Raw genomic sequence first — 24,152 nt, forward strand, 5'->3', positions numbered from 1 at the left:
CACTTAACATCAAAGAATTATTACTTAAATGAATACATATGATTTTCTTTCAACTAACAAACAATGCCAAAAGACCAGAAATATAATACACAGCTGACAGAAAAACGGTGGCTTTTTGAGCTGACTGTTATCCCACAACAATTGCCAGAACAAGAATAGGCAGACACATTTTCTGTTCATTTAATTCTGCTTTTGGAAAATGACTTTTGTTCAGGAGGAAACAAACTCATTCTGCTAAACCATTGAGGCCTACAGATGGTAAAAATGGGGTATTTCTCTCTCACTTACATTAAAATATAAGCCCTCAAGGAAGTTTTTATATTACTTTTTGTAAATCTTATATCCTTCAGGTTATTTAAGATTGATGTGAAAAAAGTCACCCGTGAACTTCCTCTGCAGCTTAGAGCCTGTTTACCTTTCAGTCACATCACGAAGTTCACTAGTTACTTCTGTAACTAGAATCTGGCTCTGCCTCTTCATACACAAGTATATGAAGGACACAAGAGGAGTCGAAAAATATTTTCAACCTACTACAACAAATACTACTGATCTCATGTGTGTGTGTATGAATGTACCTGCACCTCAACAGCAGGGTGGTACAGTGGTACACTGCTTGGCACAGTGAATTTTCTCTACTATTCTGCTTTCCCTTCTTTTGTAATCTTGATTTTTTGTTTGGAGGGGGAGATTATGCCATTTTGCTTCCCGAAAAGAACCATGGGACAAGAAAATTTTTTGCAAAACATCTGAATATAAGGAGCAGAAAATTTGACTTAGGGCCCCTCCTCTATCCCCCTGTATATTTTTCATTGGATTATGAATTGAGATTGTTGTTGTTAGCAGAGCAGAGAGAGACTGAATAAAGAAGTGATTTGTCAGGGTCAAAGTTGCAAACAGGCTTACAGTTAAGAAAGAATACATTTGATCCAGCTGACTGGGAAACGAATGGCAAAGGAATAACAAAAGGAGAAGCAATACTCAAGAGGCAAATTTTGTATCAAGTCAACTGAGAAAAGGATGAAAAAACAGCACGATAATAAACACAAAAGAAAAAAAAAGATTTCGTTCTTGTTGGTGAGGAAAGTGTTACTGAAATTATGAGGTAAGATCAGAGGAATTCAATGAGACATGCAACACCATGCTGCGTTTATGTAATACCTTGCTTTGCAGACAGGACTCCAGTCAGAGCACTGCTACTGGATCTGCCGTGAGTCTTTGAATTTTTTCGTCTCTCTAGTGCATTCTGAGGAAACAACAAATATCTTACTTACAAAAACAGCAGCCAAAAAGTTCTACTTTACTCCTTTCTCCCAGAACTTCCCCACAGGGCCTGACGCTACACTGATAGTATCCTATGGGGTAGTATCCTATGGAAGTGTGACCTTCCTGGAATATCACAGCACAAACAGTTTTTGCAATGTTAAAAGACTCATTCTGCCTCATTGCAATCGCTTTATTGTAGTCTCTCCAACCCCTTACCCTAACCCCATGCATTTTTAAGACCTGTCTATTTTTGAATAAACTGATGAGTGCCAGTGAAGATGCTGCAGTATTCTGTAGACAGGATCAGTCGGGAACAAAAGCAGACCTTCCCCAGCATTTCTCTAGATAGGGTTCAAACGGAAAACTCAAACTCCTCCTATCAGAACTTCTAGAAGTCCTTTCAGGAGGAAATACTGACTTTCAGGACTTAACAGCAGAATGATCCTTCTACAAAAGTCCAGCTCTTGCAAAACAACTACAGTTATGTGAAACCCCTGAGACCACCAAGATGTTCAGTTCTCACCCATGAACTAACTTAAACTCTGAGATACCATGTCATAAACGTGTACAGACACTGAAATGAACTTGGCAATACTTTCAGAATTTTTCATCACACGCAAAAAGCAATTAGTGCTACGACTGCTTCACAGTGACCTAAATGGTTAAGCAGTCCTACTGATGGTCCTAAGACAACCATTCCCATGCCCTGACAAGCAGTCCTCTCCTCCCACTCTGCAAAATCACATGCAGAAGAGAATAAAAGTGCTTGACTTCACGAAAGAGCAAGAATATTTTGCCCTTGAGGTTCAGTCCTGAAGGGTTACTGCAAAACAATATAGAGCTTAACCCAGGAACGAAGGAACCATGAAGACTTAGCACTCATTGGGAACAAACAGTGGTACCATTAGGGAACAGGGAGGCAAGAACTGCTTGTGACAGGAATGCAGCTGCAGCCATTTCCCACACGCTGTGTGACTTGCTACTTTTTACCTACCAGCCACAGAACCTAAAAATAAAATAAAATAAAAATTGCTTCACTTTTCCGAGTGCCCCTAATAGTTAACATGTCGTTCTACATCAGCTGAAAAGCCTACAAGATTACCGAGCATGTAATATGTATACATGCTAATATTGTCAAAATGTTAAAAGTGATTTTTCTTTGAAAGCATAATTTTGTTCTTTTAATGCATATAAACCCAAGAATGAACAATAACCTCCATGAACAACAAAGCACAGTTTAGATGACAGATTCACTGAGAGGATTTTACCTTATATTTAGTAATATTAGACTTAAGAAGGTTGACTTCCTCTTGAAGTTGCTTTAATCTCTCTTGAAGATACCTGAAAAAAAAAAGTCATCTTTTACATCATGTTAGATTCAGTATTGCCTCAAGTGCTCCTCTTTACTATGTGGAATGTCCTCTCTTTGAATTACTGAGAACTCTTTTCCCTCTACAGTTTTCAGAGGGATAAAATAACAAAATCTTAACTGCTCTTGACCCCATCAAAATTTAAGTAGGGAAACAAATTGTATCAGAAAAGTAGGGTGCCCTTCTGTTACATTTGTCAAGAATCTTGCACAACCATATTGTTTCTCAGGATTTTGGGGTCCTCTGTGCCTGAAAGCTTGTAAGATGGACACTTAAGATTTGTATATATGTCAACACAAGAGTCAACAATGCAGAGCTTTTGCATTGCAGTTATCACTCACTCACATGGCACTTCTCATTAGCAATCACAAAGCATAGATGGAAAATGGTTTACAGTAGCTAAAACAATACTATTCTTCCTTACAAAGTCTATGCACTTGGATTAGACAGCTATGAAATATATTTTTGGGGTATAAAGGGTTTATATAATATCCTCTTTTGTAGTGCTATTGCAGCTGCATTAGGGTTAGTAACAATTTAAAAGAAAGACAAAAATTGACACTGACATCAGGAGCAGGGGGGCTTAAATTGATACAGAACTTGGTAGGCCATACAAAACAAAACAAAACACTGGAAATGCTGGGAGGAAGTAATGCCTTTGGTATTACACTTTCCTACCTGAAGTGTAAGTCTCTGTAAAGGGAAAGTGTCTTACAAGCTCTATGTCACTTTAACGTACTTGTTGACATTAAGGGAGGTACCTGCCATAGCTCTGCCAGCAACTCTTCTCTGTTGCCCTTAGCAGAGACCATAAAACACTTTTTTTTTTTCCACAGCAGAGACAAGAATATCTACATGAGTAAGTTCATAAGCAAAGCGCTGTTGGGAAATCGCTCCCTGTTGACAACCTCTCCCTGTGGTGAGATGTCCAAAATTGTTAACTAAGAGTACTTGAAATCCATGTTTACAATTCAGGCTTAGCCCATTACAGCTCACTAGGAGGTTCTTAAAACACTGATTTTTAAAATTCTTGGTTTTGGTCCCATACAATGATGGGGATGAGAAGGCCTGCACTTCTCTTCCTTTTCCACATTAAGCAATATTTGGGAATATCACTTACATCTCTGTAGCCAAATAAAACATTAGTAATTTCCTGCAGCTTGACTTTCTCAATATTCTTTGATGGTTGGCTAGAGCAGAAACAAAATATACAAAACAAATAACCGAAATCTCTTAGCTATAATTCTAGGACGTATTTTCGTTACGGTTTTGTTGTGACTCAGGGAGCTTTGTCATGCGCTCACCTGTTCTCCATGCACAGAGCATCTATGTCGATGATACGATTCTCATGTCCTCCTAAGACATGATTAAGTTCTTGGTTTAGTCTATCAGACTTATCTTGGTAAAAAGAGCGTTCTTCTTTAACATCCTGTAACTCATCCAGTGCAGCCTGAAGATCATGTCTCAGAGTCTCGATCTGAAAAGAAAGGAACTGTATCACTGTTTTGAAGTCTATAAAAAATTGCATAGTGCACAAACTGAAAACAGCAACAAGCACTATGTGTGTGTACAGGATTGATTTTGGACAGTCAAAAGTCTTTCCCCACATTATAATCCCCAGTATTTTTACCCTATTCCAGTATTATTTTGTTAATTTGAATTTAAATAACTTTAGCAATTAGACTTGTTTTACAAAATTTCTGCAAAATGACTAAAACCTAACAGCAAAATAAACCTTAATTCATACAGTAACTTTGCTAAGAACACATTAAGCTTGTTTTGGGACACAATTTCCAGGACTCCAAGGTTAAACTAAACAAAATTAGAATTTTGCAAATTTGGAGGATGAAATAATAAAAAAAAAATCTGTAATTTTTTACAGGAAAAAAATACAGAAAAAACAGTATGGGGCATTTGTACTAATTACAGGATTTTCAGCAATAAAGCTCCACAGAGTAAGAAAAGGAACTGAGAAAAGTACAAAATAAGCCAGCATGGAATTGGCAGAGTGAGCTTTGGTATTAAACAAAAGGGTGAAAGAGCCCAGTATAGAAAATACTCCGGGACAAAGAGCTTCAAACTTCCAAGGAGAGGAAACATTGAATGTTGAATAAAGCCTGCAAAGAGCTGAGAAGTCTCCATGTGCAGCTCAAAAAACTCTGATAAGCCAGAGAAAGACAACAGAAAAACAGGTGACGAAGCCATGTGCTGGACAGACAGAGAACTTGGGAACAGAGGTCACAGAGAGACTCAAATTGGGAAAAGAGCAAATGCAGGCAACAGTCCTTCTGGTAAACTAGAGGAGTATTGCATTTGGAGTAAAAACTGAGAATAAGAAATTTGCACCTTCTCCTGGATCACAGAATGGCTCGTTGAGGGTGTCACTGGTAGGAATGAGCATGAATCAACAGAAAACATAAACCCTAAAACCGACTCAGAAAGCCATGAATCAGTATTAGGGAAAGGTGGGCTGGATAGTGCATGGTACATAATATTAATGCAGACCTGAGGTAGGAAGAAGAGAGGTCTTATTCAAGATTTTTTCCAAAGGGAGGAACGAATGGCTAAGACGTAGGAGGAAGAGCAAACAACCTTAAATCTCCTACTGAAAACTTGATTCAGAGGAGTTTGATTGAATTTGATTCATCGCCCACGACATATTGTGTTGAATACTATGCACAACAGCTTACACTAAGTCTCTTTCATCGACAATACTGTTCTCACAAGTTGTTGCTGTACACTACAAGAAGAGGATCATCGATAATCTTGAGAAGGAATTCCTGAGATCAGTAAATTCGGTAATTACCATGCATGCATGCTTAAATTAGTGCTCAATAAGAACAGTACCAGTAAAAAATCCCACCACCTTCACCACTATGTGCAGTGCTAATCAGCTACCAGCTCTCAAAACACAAAAGCAGCTGTCATTTACTTGCTATTACACAAGCTCTGTAAAACACGACAGGATGTGCCCGTTTCGTTATTACTTGTTCTCGAGCCTTCTCCAACTGTTGAACAAGATCCTCACGTTCATGTGCTGCAAAGTGGCGAGCCCCAACTTCATCATCTCCAAGTCTTTGCTTTGCTATTGTCATTCGAAGGAGCTGTAATTACAAAGACAGATTCCATTAGCAAGAGAACACGGGCTGTATCATCAGAGTACACCTGTGTTAGAAAGTAAGGCTGTCAGATTTCATCTCTTACAGGGCAAACAGCTGGTATTTAAACCAGAGGGAATTTTCTGAGCCGAGGGCTCCATCCTTGTCTCAGTGAAAAATTCCAGACAAACACTCAAACATAACATGAGCTGCATTAGGCCCTGCAACAATAGTCACCAGAGCATACAAATGATGAAAGACCATGTAAACACGAAAATGCGGTCAATATTTTTTAGAAGTGACAGAACAAATTCTGGTCAAACAAAGGAGACAATTCTCAGAAAGCCATTTTCACAAATTTCATAAAACCTAAAAGGAGGCTATAGCGAGGTGGGTATCGGTCTCTTCTCCCAGGCACTAAGTGATAAGACATGAGGAAATGGCCTTCAGTTGTGCTAGGGGAGGTTTAGGATTGTTATTAGGAAAAAAAAAAATCACTGAGAGTGTTGTGAAGTATTGGAACAGGCTGTCCAGGGTGGTAGTGGAGCCACCATTCCTAGAGGTCTTCAAAACACATGTAGATGTAGTGCTTAGTGGCATGGTTTAATGGCGGACTTGGCAGTTGACAGGTTAAAGGCCGGGTCAGATGATCTCAGAAGTCTCTTTCAACCTAAATGATTCTATGATTCTACAAGCAGATCTTAAAATTATCTGCAGCAGAAAACAAGCAGTTAAGGAAAAAATACACAAGCTAGCTTGCCCAGCTTCACTTTACCTATAGCACTTAAAATCCCTGAGCTACACCAGTGCAATTTGTATTAACACCTGCTTACCTGTTTATATAATTTGTTTGCGTGGTTTTTGATTACTCACAAAAGTTAATTCATGCTAAAAACAAACAAAAAAATGGGCCAACATAAATGTGTTGGCCCAGATGTGCAAACATCTAATGAACTCATCAGCTTTGTGCCTGCTGAAAACCTGACTTGAATTAATACATTTGCATGAAATATCTGAGGCAGACACCAACTACCTTTCAAGAATTGTGGAGCATTACAATAACAGTCTATAAGGCACTCCACATTTTCAGTTATTTATACTGTGTACAACTAGGCAAAAGTGTTGCCTCCCCATGGCCTAACTTGTAGGAGCTCCACAGAGACTAGAGCAACTCGCCATGATAACCAGCCTGACTTTCCCCATATTCGACTGCACCCAGGAATTAATGTACATCATTATACTGCAGAGTTAGAAAAAAATGAATCTTCTGAAGTAGAAGATTGTACATTAAAATCTATCTTTGGTATTTATGGGATGCCAGTCACTATAGCTGCAATGTGCCAATTAAAATCCTGCTGATGCAAGACAGACTACCAAAATCATCCTCCCCGCTTATTTCAGCTCCAGTTCAGTGCAGCTCAGTGAAGCCAGTACCACTTGATCTGATAAGCAGTTCACTTGCTCAGGGGAAGCAGTGCACCCCCACTTAACTCCTTTTGGCAAACTGCATTTCCCTCTCCCCGCAGAGAAGCTACAGCTCAGTCAGGAAGGCTGAATGGATCCTAGAAGATACAATTCCTATTAATTTTTTATCAAAACAAATAGCAAACTATTAACTCAAAAAGGCTGCTAGCAAATTCTGGAATGATTTTATAGCTATGGGATTATTTTTTTAAATGCTAAAAGGCTGATAAGCAAAAGGCATGGTAATGTGATTTAATTCAGTTAGATTAATTAAATTCCTATAATCTTTCTCCGAGATTATCAGCGACAAAGGTAGTTGGAAACAAATGTAGTAACATTTTAAGGACTCAACCTTGCTCAGAAAAACTGGAAACAGGAAGAGGAAAAAAATCACAGTTTACCAAGGCACTCGATGCCTGCAGCAGAGCAGAACTCTGTAATGCCAAGCACCAGGCTGGGAACTGTATCAGAGCTGTGACTCATGCACGAAGACTAACCCTCCTCCAGCCCGGGAGAGGGTGTGCATCAGGTGCAATTATATCCGCAAGCAATTATTACTTGCAAGGTCAAACAGTCTGCCAATAAAAGGAAAACTCTATTTACTAAGAACTTTGAGGGGAAAAAAAAAAGTATGAAGTCTTACAAAACGAATGCTTCAGAAACGCAAATTTGGTCAGTAAAAGAAGCACTATAACCGTGCATAAGACAAAGTAAAATACCAATCCATAAAACGAGAGAGTGCTTCTTCCAGACAGTTGGCCAATCAGAGAGTTGACAGGGCAGAACAGGCCAAGTCCTCTAATTCTGCGTTGCGAATGTCTCATGAGGCAGCACCACCTGCTATAAAATTCTCCCCTTAAAACGCTGTGACCCAAAGAGACACTAAGTGTTATGCCAGAGGGTGAAGGGTTTATTTCATATTTTAGTGTTTTATCATAAATTTTATACACCTGCCCTCTGGCTGCTGTATTTTTATTTCTATCATTCAAAAATCACTGATGAAAGAACCAGTCAACTTCATTTTGCAGCCACGGAATAGGTTAACACTACCCCTCAGGAAGCTGTAAACAGTGTTCATGGCAGAGTGGATTTAAATTAATGGCACCTTACCAGAGGCAGCTCCTGTTTGTCAAGAACCAACATATTGTTAACCAAACCAATCGGTGCTTCAAGCCATCAGTCTGTATTACTTAAATATTACACCTTTCTCTTAATCAGTGTCAGCTAAAATAATTATCCATGAAGTAGCAGCTCTGTAGCAGTAACACAATGCCTCAGACAGGCATCGCTGTGATAGCTGGTGTGCAGGCTAGGAGTCAAAAGACAATGCCCGTGCCAAAGTTTTATGTTCTCGGTTATCAACAAAACATGCAGAAGAAAAAGGGAAACAAACACAAAGAGTAAATTCTTCGTGGAAGGCAGAAACCATCGTGTTTAGCCACAGTTGCTGACAGCAATTATCTTCACCACATTGCCTACAAAATCCTAAGGGGTTGACCACAACTATGCAAATTTGCAACATTAAGCCCCAGTTCTGCCCAAACATATGCACCACATTTAACATTTTGCACTGTTGCTGCCTTATAAGAAAGAACTGTCAGTAATACAGCAGCTATCGTTTTCCATGCGTCTTCCTCTCACTTAGCACTGCCCTCGACAGCTTACAAAATAACTTCTTTCCATGGGTAGGAATACAAGTGAAGGCAACCGAGTCACCTAGTCTTCCAGAAGCCTCCAGTTTCTTTTGTGCCTTCCATTTTCTGCCCTTTATGAGAAAGAAAGAGATTTCATAACTATCCTCCTTTAAGTTTCAGTAATTGTTCTCCAAGCATTGCTGCCAGAATGTTAGGAAAGACAGGATTTACAAATAACTGTATCATAAACATAGAATAGCTTTCATGTGTCAGAGCTGATAAGAGATTGTGATCAATCATACAAATAAATAGTCTTACATATCTGTTGCTGGAGTGCTGCAGTCTAACTACTGCTGTATTCCTGAAACTGCAGCAACAAATCCTTCCAGAGACTTCCTGGATAAGTTTTATTTCTGCCTATTTGACTCTAGTTGAAACTAAATGAAAAAATTAGTCCATTTAAGCCAAATGCAAGCAATTTGTCATTGCCTAACTGATGACGTACTTAACATGATTTCAAAAACACATAAACTATCGGCAGTTTAAGGTCTTCTTGCTAATCCAAGTGACTGTACCCTACTAGTAGCAAACATTAAAGCATAAAGCTTAAACAAGTCAAGCCTTCAAAACATTTTATTATCAATAGAGCTAATGTGTGATATTTAAAGAGTATTTTTTTCTTTTTTAGTCCTACAAAGCTCTTGCCATTCAGTGACAAAGCCTGCATGAGTCACCCCTGCTCAGACATAGGCAGAATTGTTCATCCATAAGCAGCTTCACTTGCTGCAAAAGCAGCTGTTTGTTCATCTCTTGCCAGAAGTAAGGTTGACGTAGACCAGCTGGGCAAGATGCCCTCCCTCACTTTGGAAAAAGCAAAGGGAAGAATGCAGGGGAAAAAATGTAAGAACAAGCAAATTATTATAGTTCTTTGTTTTGTTTTTATATATCCCATGCATTATCTGGACTTCAGCGCCTGAAGTAACCCAGCTGCCAGTACAGGAGAACTGATGAGCAGAACAGAATGGCTTCGGGAACAAGTGTAGAATTTTATCACCCAAGCTACAAGGCAGAAAAATCTGACACAGGAGGAAAGTGTTAAATCCCTCAGAGAGATGGCAATGCTTTTTTAGGCACTTCAAAAACCAGCAACCTGACTCTAAAATAAGCTCTATTTCTCCTTTACTAGAAAAGTGAAAAGTGTGTTCCAAAAATGAAAATCCTAGTCTAAATTAATCCGTCTCTGATGCAATCCATTCCTCCCCCTCTTTATTTAGTGATGCAGTATTTTGCACCTTCTGGACAGGGGCATGGTGGGTGGAATGACTCTTTTTATATTCTTCCTTTCTTTATGAGAGTCACGAATTTAAATTCATGCCAAGAATACAGATATTACAAAGACAACCAGCTAGTACCAAGTTACCTTGCAAAGGCAGGTCTAAACAATGCCATTTTGATCACAAAGCAGCAGGCTCTGTGTTAACCAAGATGATGATGTTATAAAGAATTAGAACAGGTGCATAACCTCAATATTTAAATATGCTTTAATTGTACTACCTTTGTGTTCTGTTTGGATTAACAAATCCTTGTTACTTGTTCAGGACTGGTTTGGGAAAGGCTGTATAGTGTAACATTCATACCTGAGAACTGCAAGGCGCTGCCTTCTACGCTGTAGTATAGTTCAAACAATAATATATAAATAAAAAGAGCCCTAGGGAAGCTGGTCTCTGAAGACTTGAGGGAGTTACACAAAATGCTATGCATACTACAAATTCAGGTCTCATATGACCATTTCACCAACTCCCTCCACCCTTCCAGGGAAGACCTTTGTGACAAACAATGAGTAACACTGCATTATCACAACATGCTTATGTTTGAAATAAAATGAAAAGAAAAAACCCACCTGAACAAGGAAAATAAAACTATTTCTATTCACATTTTTAAATCCCTTAACATTAAAACAGTAGTTCAGGGAGGAAAAGTTACTGCTCAATGTTTGTCTCATTTTTTACTTTGTGAACCACCTCAACTGGTCTCAAATTCACCCTCTCACTAGTTTGATCTCTGAATGTACTTTTGCATACGCTCCAGCTGTGAATGTTACACACATTTGGCTTGAGTTTAAATATTTCAATTAACAGAGACAACAGGAGTTTGATTAATACCAAATGGCAGATTTTGAGCAATGTTCCACATAACTTGCTAAATTTAGCAATAAAATAAATTGTTTATGTAAGGGGAACAGGATGAGGGCTTAATACAAAGATAACTATATATATTGGTGATCACCTGCTCCATATTTTTGAACGGAAAAATTACGCCTCTCCTGGTTTTATCATCTACTAACATTTTGCATTTTCATTGCAGTGAAAAATATTACACAACAAAGATGAAATGCTTATGCGTATAAGGGGAAATATTACTAACAAAATATATTAAAAAAAAACAGCAACCCTGAGATCACTAAAGCACAATGCAGTATTTATAATTAAGGATAAGTGAGCAAAAGCAGAATACAAAAATATAAAATAAGCTGCACTTACTGGTATCCTACACATGCTTCTTTTGTTCTGCTGTTTTGAGCATTTACTGTAACCCAAATATTCTAGAAGTACTGTAACCCATTGTTTTAATTTACTTCTTCTTTTTTCCTAAGAAGTAAATGTAAAACTCCAGCACAGTTTACATATTCCAGGCTATTTACTGATAAAGTAAGTTAGTAATACCTTATTGTCCCCTTGTACTTCTCCCAGTCTCTGCTGAAGCTCCCTAATCTCTTCTCCAAGATGCTTATTTCGATCTTGAGCCTCACTCAGTAGTTGAGTAAGATTTGCCTAGAAAAGAAGCAAGTATCAGTCAAAAGTTAGTGCCTATGGAGAAAAGTACAAGTGGCGACTGAAACAAAACACTAGATTTACTCTTCATCTGACAACAATTTTTATTGTTGTTGATACCCAGACTTCATACTTCATTAGAGAGAGAACAAAGGTCACCAGGGCGCCTTCATCTCTAACAGCAGAAAATACACACAGCATGTGTGCATTCACACTTCCAGAACAGCATACAAAACCCAAGCAAAACAAAGTGAAAATATCTATTCTAGTTCTGGTATCTTGGCTGGCACAAAGAACAAAACAGAGTGCTTTGACAGTATTTATATAAAGTTGCCAAAATTATAGTTTTAAACTTACATATAATTAGACAAATGGCATAGCTGAGAAATAATTATGATCTGATTATATTCTCTCATAGTGTTTCAAGCAGATTCCTATCCAGTAAGGCATATGCCAGCCACAGTCCCTGTCCCAGTGTGGAGTTGTACCATGGATTATCCAGCGGCACAGAACTTCAGACATGGTGTGACTTGGAGTGTTAGGCAGTAAGGAACCCTCAGCAAAAACAGAAGTGAAAGCTAGAGGTGAATTCACTCAGGGAAGAAACAAACAAAAAAGCCCCCCAGGTAAGTCAAAAGTTATCATTCACGCTACCTTACGAAGTCGTAAGGTGAGAAGTCTGGTCTATACTTTTACAATTAAATTCCATCAGCTTGATCACTAACCAAAAAATAAGCACTACCTTCCTTTCCAATCTATGAAATCTGAAAAAGAACAAATACTACAAATAAATGCATTATATTTTCCCCTAAAAATATCCCAGAAATACACAAATATTGACTCAGCACAGGAAAAGCGCATCAAAATTACATCTCTTCTAAGAGCATTATAATAATCATGGTGGCTAATACACAGTCTTTCAAGACATTTCCTATGGTCAGGTAGGTATGTCATCCCCTGCCATAAGTCTGAAGGGTATAAAAAGAAATAGAAAAAGAATTTTCAGCTCTTCTAAGCATGACTTGGTAAAGCCCCATGAGGCAATATTTCTAGGTTAACCTTACACACAGTCCCTGGGTTTGAGGCCAATGCATCAGCTGACTGTTCCCAGTTCTCTCTTAATACCTGTGGTTCACTTTTAGTGCCCCTGTTTGGTGTTCTCCTCTTTCTACTCCCTCATTTCTCTATTTTGATCTCTTTTTCTTTTGCAGTCCTGCTTTTCTACCCTGTCATTCTCACTTGACAGTCTCATAGGATGTGTTTGTTGAGCTTTCTCTTTAAAACCCATACACCATCAAACCAACAAGGTATCTGACAGCCATTCCTGCAATCTGCTTGTTTACTAAATGTTATTTCCACATGTCTTGTTTTGTATTTGAGACAACTGTTAACATGAATATAGCTAGGCATGCATCCAACCAATTGCAGGATCAGACTACTATACTACAATCAGCTGGAACTTTTGTACATCGATATATGAAGAAGCTGGCTCCAAACTCCAACTGGACTAAAAGAGGCGATAGTTTCAAACTTCTGAACAGGAAAAATAACTCAAGAAACTGATGCTTCCTACTAGATTCACTGTTTCAAGCCTGATTCACTGCTACAGTGTCTGTTCTTCTGGTGGTCTGAGATCAAAGGCTCAGAAGAAAGTAACTTTCCCACAGTTCTGGAAGAGATTAAAGCATTTTTTAAATTACCGATAAACCTAAAGACTACAAATAAAATAACTCGGGAGAAGACTGTAATAGCAAAAACTGTAAATATCCAAAAACTGCAGGGCCAAAATTACCTGCCTGTCATTTTGTTTTCAAGACAGCAACCACTTAAGCAATGTGAACAGTTCCTCAAGTGTGCTTTGGTAGAATTCATTTTTTTCTACACGTGAAATAAATGAGTAACAGTCATTTATACACCGAATGAACCAAGAAGCTTCAGAACACATTCAGTCAATGGTTCTGAGAGGTACTTCTTAATGGCTGTTTAAAAGAAATAAAACAAAAACCCCATGTTTGCAGGAAATTGCATTTAAGCTGAAGTATCTATGGCTAATGCTAGATGCAATTTACTTTGAAGAAAGCTTACTTTCAATCAAGGCCATCCAACAACCAGACTGAGCTAGTTGAAAGGAACACCATTTGCACAATCCTCTCCAAAAACCTTCTATTTATAAAGTCCTTTTTTATGATGAATCTGAACAACTCCTAACACTGCAATAGCACATGTAATTTCAACACCTGGGAAGAACTCAGTCTCACTAATCAGTGCTTACAGCTACAGCACCAGGATTCCAGCAGTCTGTAGTCAAAATCTGGCTCCCAGTAACTGCAGAAATGCATTACCATGCATATACTAAATCTTCCTGCTCAGATTTATTTCCTTTAAAACCATTTCTCTGGGATTGCAATTCTATGCTGAATTTTATTTGTCAGTCATATAAATGACTTAACGTGACAAAAACCTCTATATTCGAGACAGGGATTTTGGAAGAAACTTTAAACGAAGAATTTTAGACACCAAAATAAAACAGCCTCATTTAAGTATGCTAAGAGCATTACAATGAGCTAAGTATAGACGTGCTCCTTAATGCAAAGCTTCGATTCTACTTCTGCTCGACCAAAACAACCGAGCGATGTCACAGAAGCAGTCTCCAGCAATTATTCATTTCCCTGCCTTAGAGGTTCCATACAACATGTAATTTAGATTGTTCCCAGTTTTAAAGGTTTTGGCAAGACCTCATTAAAGCTCTCGGTTAAGAGTAGATAGAAGGAGAAATATTTGATTTTCAGGTGCTCTGCTGGGCTTAAGGGAGCCAGCCAAGAAGATACTTTGAACGACACCTGGACTTGGTAGCACTACTTTGGCACATACAAGCAAACATACCATATGGTTGAAAGATGATAAAGCTAACAATGGAGGACTGGCTTCGTGAACCTCTAAGCGTGTATTTTTTGAAGAAAGGGGAGAAATCTATGCAAGGAGAAAGGTGATTCATTTTTCCACCTGGCAACTTCTCAATATTCATGGACCAAACACAGAATTCACTTAGAAATTCAAGACAAGTTACTTTAGCAGACAATAAAGTTCCTTTCATTTACCTGCATAACGCAGAACAATTCTCAGAAAATTAGTCAAATTCAGTTCTCTGTATTCAGTTTCTCCAACAGTTTCTTTTGATTCTAGGTGAAAACTTAAAAAGACTCCTTTAACTGCCAGAGACTTCACTTCTTTCACTCATACTATTCAAAGCTTCATCTTCAAATGATGTGTAGAGATTTCTCACCTGGGCTTAAGGGAGGGAAAGATGCAGAGGTCTATACCCTTCTGCTGCCTCACCTCTTCTTGCCTCTGCGACAGCCCAAAACGGTGGCAACTGTCCGTGTCTCCTGCCTTCTCTCAACACAACCATTTGTAATAGTAATTAACAGATAGCGCTTCATTCAAGCATATCAGAGAATCTCTCTAGAGCTCTGTCCACCTCTGGAGACTTTCAGTTTATGGTATTCTTGAGCTTCTGCAGCATGACAAGCAATTTCTTTTGTATGTCTGCCACAGGAAGCTTGCCTGCACCTTCTGAGCACAGTCCATCCCCCACTACCACACTAGACATAAGAAACTGTGCCCACATTGCTTTTTCCTCTGACCAAAAGCAAGAGAGACCACTGGCAAAAATCCCACTAGACGCTAGGAAGAAAGGAGAAAAAAGATTGATGTGGGAGTGCCCAGTGAGAAGCACCTACCTTTACTAGGTAGGGGGAAAAAAAAGCAACATAAATCAGACCAGCCCACAGAGCAAAAGATTCAATCCTTCAGTGGGGTGGAATCACAGACCTGACCCTTTTCCACCTAGATTTTGTTAAAGTTCTCAAGAACATTTCTAGGACTGAAGGTTGAGGAGAGACTTACTTTTAGCTGTGCATGAACATCTCAAACTACTGATGAAAATACCTATATTTATATATTAACGTAAGTCTGTAAATAGCTGTCAGACAGCAACAGATCTTTGCTCACTACTGACCCACAGAATTTGAACTGATGACCCAAAAAGAAAAAATAGAAATAAAATGTAACTCCAAATAGTCTCTGGCATTATGCACTACCCTTGAATTTGGCTCCTTTAACTATTTTGCAAATCTAGCCACACATACACAGTGTTATTTTTCTTCATACCACTTTAAAAATGATGGATAGTAACACATTCTTTAATATACTTCTCAATTCTCTTGCACATAAATCTTACCTGACATTTAAAAAAAAAAAAAGAAAAAAGGACTTTCTGCCTTTAGATACTGTGATACTGTCTGAAAAAGTAATTTGGAATGGAGAGAAGGGGAAACTTCAAATGCACCTCTACAGTTAAAATTTATTTTTAAATAAAACCAGGCATTTCTATACTGCAGTTTACAGTCTGTTTCTTTTAGCCACATCTTCAAACAAAGAACAGTGAATTATAGTGCAGATGGAAAAAAAAAAGTTTGATGAAACATTAAGCACACTTGATGGGTGCGACTGATAGTAAATTTAATTGTGGTTTCTCCTGTAATGTTTTCATATGAATGCAATGGCTGAATTAATACAGAAAAACCTGCTTTGCTTACCAACTACCACTGTTTACTCCAAGGCAGAAAAACAGATGACCCCTCCTAGCACTACAGGTTCCTTACTATAAAAAGTAAAAATTATTCTTCTTTTTAGGTTGAAAAACTGCATAGAGAAGACTTTTAAAATTACAGTCCTGGGCATATTAAACAAAATGCACTTAAAATGGGTCATATTTCCCCAGAGAAAAACAACAGCAAAAAGCAAAACCTTGCCAAGCAGTCAAAAAAATGAAGAACTATCTCTCTTCCTCTGAGTACCTGCACCTCTGAGAACCAGGCAGGAATCCCACCCCAGAAGCACACCAGTTAAAACTTGACAGGGATTTGCAAAACAAGAAAGACTCGCTTGCATTCACATACCTCCAAGATACTCAGCAATCCGAATTTTTATAGTCATTGAACAGAACCAACAAGCCATTCTATCACTAGACACTGTTCCCCTCCTTTACAACCAGTTTTCTGTGTGTTAGCTTAGCACAGTGCTCTGCAGGACCAAACACCCCCCAGCCAAACCTAGAGCATGTGCAGAAAGGTGACAAACAAAAAAAGGTTAGCATCAACTACAGACTCCAAGAGGCCAGTTTCTGCAGAGCAACTTGCTATCACAGGCAGCTGAGGGTGTTAGTATTAACCACCAAATACGCTTGTAGAAGCTGTTCTTGTTGCCTTTGAGATTCCTGGCCAGATTCAACTCCATTTGGGCTTTAGCTTTCCTACCTCCATCCCTGGCTGCTCTGACAGTATCCCTGTATTCCTCCTAGGTTAGCTGTCCTTGCTTCCACCCTCTGTAGGCTTCCTTTTTGTGTCTGAGTTTGGCCAGATATTCCTTGTTCATCCATGCAGGCCTCCTGGAATTTTTGCCTGACTTCCTCTTTGTTAGGATGCCTCACTTTTGAGCTTGGAGGAGGTGATCCTTATAAAGCCAGCTTTGTTGGGCCCCTCTTCCCTCCACGACTTCATCCCATGGTAGTCTACCACGCAGATCCTTAGAGAGAGCAAGGTCTGCTTTCCTGAAGTCCAGGGTTGTGAGCTTGCTGTGTGCCCTCCTCACTGCCCTTAAAGATCTTGAACTCCACCATTTCATGTTTGCTGCGGCCAAAGTTGCCTTTGACCCTCACGTTCCCAACAAGTCCCTCCTTGTAAGTGACAAAAAGGTCCAGCATAGCTCCTCTCCTCCAGCACAGCACCGTCCCTCTCAGATATCATGAGAGGTTAGTTGGCAGAAATTCCTTTAATGTAAAGGTTCAATAAGGTACTTCAGTCTCCCCATACTTCATATAGGTGAGAGTACTGCATCAGGTGTTTTTCTGGTGGCAGCAGATTAATGTATTCAAAAAGAAATTATTAAACTTTGCTTATACAAAGACTACTATACTAGGACAGAAGATTGTTTCATAGAATCACAGAATGGCTTGGGTTGGAAGGGACCTTAAAGATCACTCAGTTCCAACCCTCCTGCCATAGGCAGGGACACCACCCACTAGACCAGGCTGCTCAGGGCCTCATCTAACCTGGTCTTGAGCACCTCAGTAGCTTGTTTTAACAGAAATAGCTGCTTGCGGGTTTTAGGGACAATTTAAACTATGTTATAAAGCAAAAAAAAAAAAAAAAAAAAGAAAATCTCTTCAACATACTGTGTGCTGTGACTAATTAACAGAATATTTATCAAGAGTATTCAGGTGCATGGGTGTGGACTAGCATCTCTATTCCACCAAAGCAAGACACAACAACCAGAGGATAAGAGAATGTTTTAAGCATCTAGTCTGAACAGCACTCAGAATTTTGAAGTGGGACTGTCACATCTATTAGAATCAGCATTTCATCTCTCCTAGCCTCCTGTTTACTGCAGAAACTACATGTTGAAGAACAACAGTGTCATTTCACAAAACATAATTCACAGCGTGGCCAAGAAATTCTAAATTTTGCATACTGTCACCTGTTCCTATCAATGGAATGCCAAATTTCAGCATGCAGAAACCAAAAAGCTCTCCGGTGATGATGCTCTTGCATTTTGAAATCCATGGGAGTATTGTTCTCTGAAGTGTTGCAAGAGCAAACGATCTCACTGTTTTTGTCTGCTACCTCACACTATGGCAGTCAGACACACGCACCTACAAACCAGGGCAAAGCACACAGGTCTCAACTTGGCACATGCATAATGTTCTTCATCTCCAAACCCTCTGAACAAAAGAGGAAATCACATTAATCTTCACAGCACCCGTGTGAGATAAATACAAAATGATTGCTTACCCTGTACAGTGCTTTATCTGAAGATTTTATCTCACAAGACTCTGAATGCAGCTTTTGTGCCTCAGCACAAGGCTAGCAAAACTTCCTGAATTCATTAATTAACAAATAGTCACACTAGTCATTTTTTTCTGATGATGTCAAAAACAGTCATAAGGTAATCCCTGAAGCTTGTTTCAAAACCGAACTGTGACAACTGAGTGTATTAAGCTAGAAGCCGGAAGCAGAAGTGAAAAGGATCGAGATGGGTCCATTTGCAGCATGTCACAACATATTGCCATCTGCAACCTCCAGCCTTTCAGATGTTCTGCTTGCCCCCAAATGCCACGCTCATGAATTTACAGAAGCCAAGCTGTTTGACGAAGACTTAGTGAGTGGTTAACGTGCTCCCATGATGTCAATTCCATGGTGAATTCCAACATCAAAATCAATTCTTCATTATCCTTACCTTCCTGAAACATTTCACCACTCCATTAGTTATCCAACAATTACCCCACACCTGGCACAACATGACGTGACATTCAGCTGCAGCATTTAATAGGGAGTATTTGGTATAAAAAGAGGCCAGAGAAGCATTTACTGCTCATAGGCTGTGCTAACAATACAAACAGCCAAAAAACTACTGCAGGAGATGAGATTACAGTAGCACAATTTCTCATTCCTGCTTCTGCTGGTTGGCAGAAGGTGTACACCTAGAGCGATCTTTGATTATGTCAGAGATGTGTACCACCGCACGCACAGCTTGGAGAGAGAAAACACTGCAGAGCACTGCACGTTAAGTTACCTTTTATATGAAAACAATTCTACACAAACACAGTCTGTAACTGCTTGCTGATTGATATTGCCCAGTTGCATGACATTTCCATCGAAAACAAGAAAACTCTGTGTTGTGAAACAGTGAGAGAAGGCATGTGATGGAAGAGAACATATTTTAATAAGTCACAAAGCATAACGAAGGTGAAAAATGAAGAGATGAAGGACAAGAAATCAGCAAATCCAACCCACACATTGCATTTAGGGCTGTAAATTTCAATTTCAACAATAATTTCTCATTTATAGTACAGAAATGTAAGGTACAGCAAATTGTTCAGCAGGTCACGTTTTCATCTGATTCCTGACCACAAGAACAGCACGTACATTTGTGTCACACGAAATTCATTACAGGATCAAGATCTCTGTTTTTATAAAGTGACTGTGAGGTAACAAATTTCTCTGAGCAGGCAGCTAGGTTTTTGAGCAAAAAGTGGATGGAAAAGTCCAAAAGAGCACAGAGAACTTAACTCCTTCTTAGATAAGAAAAAGCTCTCTAAGAAATGCATTTACGTGAATAATGGAAAAAATGTTCGAAACTTTATTTTATTATGCTTTGATGCACTTCTCAAATTAAAAGTATACTCTTCTTCGGAAAGGTTATCCTAACTACTCCAGATTATATAGCTTATACGCTATAGACATGCTTCAACGGGAAAATGAAAACTTACGAAGTGCACTAACAGCCTGTTAATGTCCAGCCTAAAATATATATTGTCCTTGGGGGAGACCTCTACCATGACGCCATTTGAGAACATTTTCTTTCTTTCTCTGTTATTCAGCATGAATGTATAACTTCCTCACAAAAAAATAAAAATAAAAAAAAATAAAAAAAAAAGACTCCTAGCTAAATTATTAAATGACTTTCCAAGCACTTAACACATTAAGATTTGCCAAAACGTAACTGCAACTCCTGAATTTCGACTAAATTCTGCCAATACTTTAGAAGCAAGCATCATATTTGTTTGTTTGAAATATGGGAGAGGAATGAGAACAACATCCACGGGATGGCAAATCTCCCTTCCTACTAATCTCTGCAATGATCCATATACTGCATTGCTGGGGGCTTTTTTCATTTCAATTGCATATTCTTCAGGTCCAATTTGAGTAGTCACAATGCACAAACCCTTATCTGGCCATAAACTTTTATTGGAACTCTGCTGAAATAACAGAATTTCAGATAAATTATGTGAAGTAACAAGCAAGTTAAATGATTCTATGCTGAGACACTGACTTCTTGGGCAGCTATTTAAGTGCATGAAGGTGTTAATATATTTCCTCCCTAAGTTTAGTTTAAAACCACCAAAACTCTGGGCCCCTAACAATTTAATAAAATAGCAAGAACTACATGCAAACTCCTAGGGAAAGGATGATCAGTAAAATTTCCGACCCATGTTTGAAGCAGTCCAAGAGTGAGACTTTCAAGACTAGCAATTACAGTAACAACTTTTGTCCTTTGGGTTCTCCTACCCTCCCTTCTCACACATTCTGCTTTGGGTTTTTTTTTTGCTATTTTTTCCTCTAGAAATTAAGATAATATCAGGCTGTGACAACCAACATCCTGCATTAGGGACACAGTTTGTGGTTCTCTGGAAAAAAAAGTGAGTAGGCAAAAAGATTTTCAGGGGAACCATAAAACGCAATTACTGTTCTTACCACTTATAACCCATAGAACCCAAATGACCTGGGAGAGTACCTAATGGAAAACAGCACTCACAACAATAAATTAACAACTATGGGATGCAGACAATGCACTCCCAAACTGCTTCTGAAGTATGAGAAGTTCTGGCATGAAACCATTTTAGGACTCAAAACAATAAGGATAAACAACGAGGAAAAGAATCTCAAGTCTCTGTACACTGACCAATTTCATTATTAAGTGAACATAAAAGCAATAGCCATATATTCTAATTAATGATGGTTCAGATACTTCAGAATGAAATATATTTAGAAGAAAGCACGAGAAGTCTCAGTTCAACATCTGTGCACAGAAGTGCTTGCTTTTTACCAGTTTTCATGGTTAATATTTTCACAGTTTTGCAAAAAACTTTTGTAGCAGAATAATACTGTCAACTGAAAAATAAATCCTACCTGTTTCCTCTTTTCAGGGGGAAGGGATGGATCCCCATCCTACAAATAAACAGACACACATTATTGGCAACTTATTTCTGAAGCCAGCATCTATATTAACTTTGCAGATCAAATTTTAAAACATGCATTTTAACTAAAATATTTTCAAAATTGTTTCTAAACTACTGCATCTTGATTAATACCAGTAATATTAATTTCACGTTAAAAATTTCTCTAAGGCTTAAGATTTGTTTACATTTCTAGAACAGCAGGTCATTACAAATTTACTTTGCACTGTTTTTCATAACGGTACATTAAGTTGCTGTGGAATAATAATACTGCAGTCAGTTTTTAAATGGAATTATGACTGCAACTAATTTTCTCAGAGCACAAACTGTCTTTCTGTGTCTTATATAACAGCCACTACCTCATCAATGCGGAACAAATGAGTAATAATATGATCAGGACTGTACAACTGCAGGGCTACTGTAAACAAGTACCCAAACGTTTTTTACAGCATGCATTATAGACTGCTTTTGATATTCAGGCTGATTCTTATCCCCCAGTTATACAGCATTTGTAAAGAACAACCTACAATCAGCTCCCGGTACTTCTTTTTCAAAGACTGGTGTCGTTCCCGCAACTGATTGGCCATGAGCTTGTACTGGTCTCTTTCCTGTTGACAAGTGTCCAGCTCTTTGGAAAGGATTAGCAACGCCTCCTTTTTACTTTCGAGCTTCCTCTTGCACACCAGATACTGCAGAAAAGGAAAAAGAAATAAAATAACTGTAGCGAGCCATTTGTACCCCAGCCAGTACTTGATTCAACACTCTCAAGTTTTAGACTGAGAAGACCGAAGACGATTCTCTGCATGGGATCAAACTCTGTCGCAAGTCTTCTTAGCTTACTGTTAATAACCACAGAAAAGAAATTTATTGTTTCAGAATCCTGAAATCCACTTGCAAGGCCACATGCTCTCCTGATTACTGTGCGTTAGAAAATTCATCAGTCCACATTTCTATTCTTTTCCCTCATATAACAGTATGAAAATGTCTAGTTGTCCCCACAATACAGCTCTGCAGCTCTGCTACTAACCGGCACTTCTCACCCCGTCCTCCCTTCCCTCCCCATTACCAGCGATGTCCTCTGGGCTCACTCTCCCCCCCAGCTAGTGCAAGAGGGCCATGCCATGGTAGAAAGGGTAGCGTGAGTGGCGACTGAAATGTACTTGAATCAGTTACAGTGTGATACCCTATAGGCACAGACAAAAGAAATGACTTTAGTCCCTCAGCGTGCTGTGATACTATACATGCTTGTTGAGCCAAAAGGATGTTAAAAATGCAGGAATACTGCAAGCATGTGAAGGGAGTGGGAAGACAGAAGTGAGCCTTCCCCTCCTGTCACCACCTCTTACGTGCAGGGCTCATGCACAAAGAGAAGCAGAGCTTGCAAATCTTAGCTCTTCTGCATTAGTCTGATCAGCTTCACTGCCCTTCCCTATTGAGAGGAAGAGAGAGTAATGTCGACATCATCCTTTCCTGCAGTGGCTGAATTTTACCTATCAGAAGTTTCAGGCAACTTTTTTTCACTTAACGTGGTGTTCAATCAACAGATTCTTCTGACCCATCACCTGACACTTCTCATTCTATGTATCTATATCTATTTCTGACGTTACTCACATGAGATGTGGCACTAAATACTTTCTCAATGTGCTCCGCAAGAGACCAAATATCACAGCACTCATGAAAACAATTTATAGTTTCATTATGTACTCTGACAAGAATACTTTGTCATTATGGGCTCTTGCACAAAGCAAGAGCATCAGCACTTCCATACTGTTCTAGTCAGTGCCGTTCTTCGGGACAAAAATCATCACTCGTATGTACCACTTGCTCAGAACTGGCTTTGTTAACCTCAATTTCAGGTTAATGAGAAAGGGAAAAGGGAGTTTGGTATAGTAGTACAGCCAACATTTTCCAAAAATGGTAAATGCTTACTTGCAAAAAAGCCGGAAGGGGATGAGAAAAGCAATTCCAAGAAGGATTTGAACTCTCAAAAGGACACTTCCACCTTGGATTAATTTTATTTCTGGCACTACTGAAGTTGAAAACCTGCCATAAATTTACTGGATTATGATGCCTTGGCATCAACTTTACAAAGGCAACTGTACCTATGTACTTATGTCCTTACTGATACCTTACACAAATGTCAAGTCCCCTGATAAAACACTGAAAGGCATCAGAAGCTAAACTTTAATATTGTCAGCAAGAGATTATAGTGACATGGTAAACCGCTCTAAACTTGATAAAATCATTCTTTCACTTACAGTGAAGTACTTGTCTCTGATAATCCATTTCCTTCTTTTCCCTGTTTCATCTCATGCCTTATTCCATTGCAAAACACTAAACTCTTCACTAAGCTCTTTTTAAATACAAACGATCTGGCACATTAATTACAAACAAAACGGAGTAAAAGCAACCCCCCATCACTTCAAACCAACCCAAATAACCAGGCCTGCTCCTTTGACCACCAGACGAAGGAGCCGAGGCCTCGCTGGGGCACAGTGGGAGAGGAGCGGGGCAAACGCCTGAGCCCAGGAGGGGCGCAGCTTGGGCAGGCGCCATGCCACAAAATGGCGGCCCGCGAAATGGCACCCCACAAAATGGCGGCCCGCAAAATGGCGCACAGCTGCCAGAAGCTGACCGGGGGCTGTAAAGAAGGCGACAAAAAACATCCTTACCAGGCAGGAAACACAGACCTGGCG

General features: G+C 39.1%; 1 protein-coding gene across 5 annotated transcripts in view; it reads right to left on the reverse strand.

The window, feature by feature from the left end:
* Positions 1 to 24,152, reverse strand: part of CCDC149 (coiled-coil domain containing 149) — a 69,406-nt gene that overhangs the window by 38,920 nt on the left and 6,334 nt on the right. For all 5 annotated transcript variants that reach the window (XM_066995721.1, XM_066995724.1, XM_066995723.1 and 2 more), the window contains exons 2-8: positions 21,984 to 22,145; positions 21,410 to 21,448; positions 11,553 to 11,660; positions 5,621 to 5,737; positions 3,938 to 4,110; positions 2,532 to 2,604; positions 1,159 to 1,243 (exon numbers count right to left, since the gene is read on the reverse strand). In XM_066995721.1, coding sequence (XP_066851822.1) covers positions 1,159 to 1,243; positions 2,532 to 2,604; positions 3,938 to 4,110; positions 5,621 to 5,737; positions 11,553 to 11,660; positions 21,410 to 21,448; positions 21,984 to 22,145 — 757 coding nt within the window. The remainder of the gene's footprint in view (positions 1 to 1,158; positions 1,244 to 2,531; positions 2,605 to 3,937; positions 4,111 to 5,620; positions 5,738 to 11,552; positions 11,661 to 21,409; positions 21,449 to 21,983; positions 22,146 to 24,152) is intronic.

The sequence above is a fragment of the Anser cygnoides genome, chromosome 4 (assembly GCF_040182565.1).
Source record: "Anser cygnoides isolate HZ-2024a breed goose chromosome 4, Taihu_goose_T2T_genome, whole genome shotgun sequence".
NCBI lineage: Eukaryota > Metazoa > Chordata > Aves > Anseriformes > Anatidae > Anser > Anser cygnoides.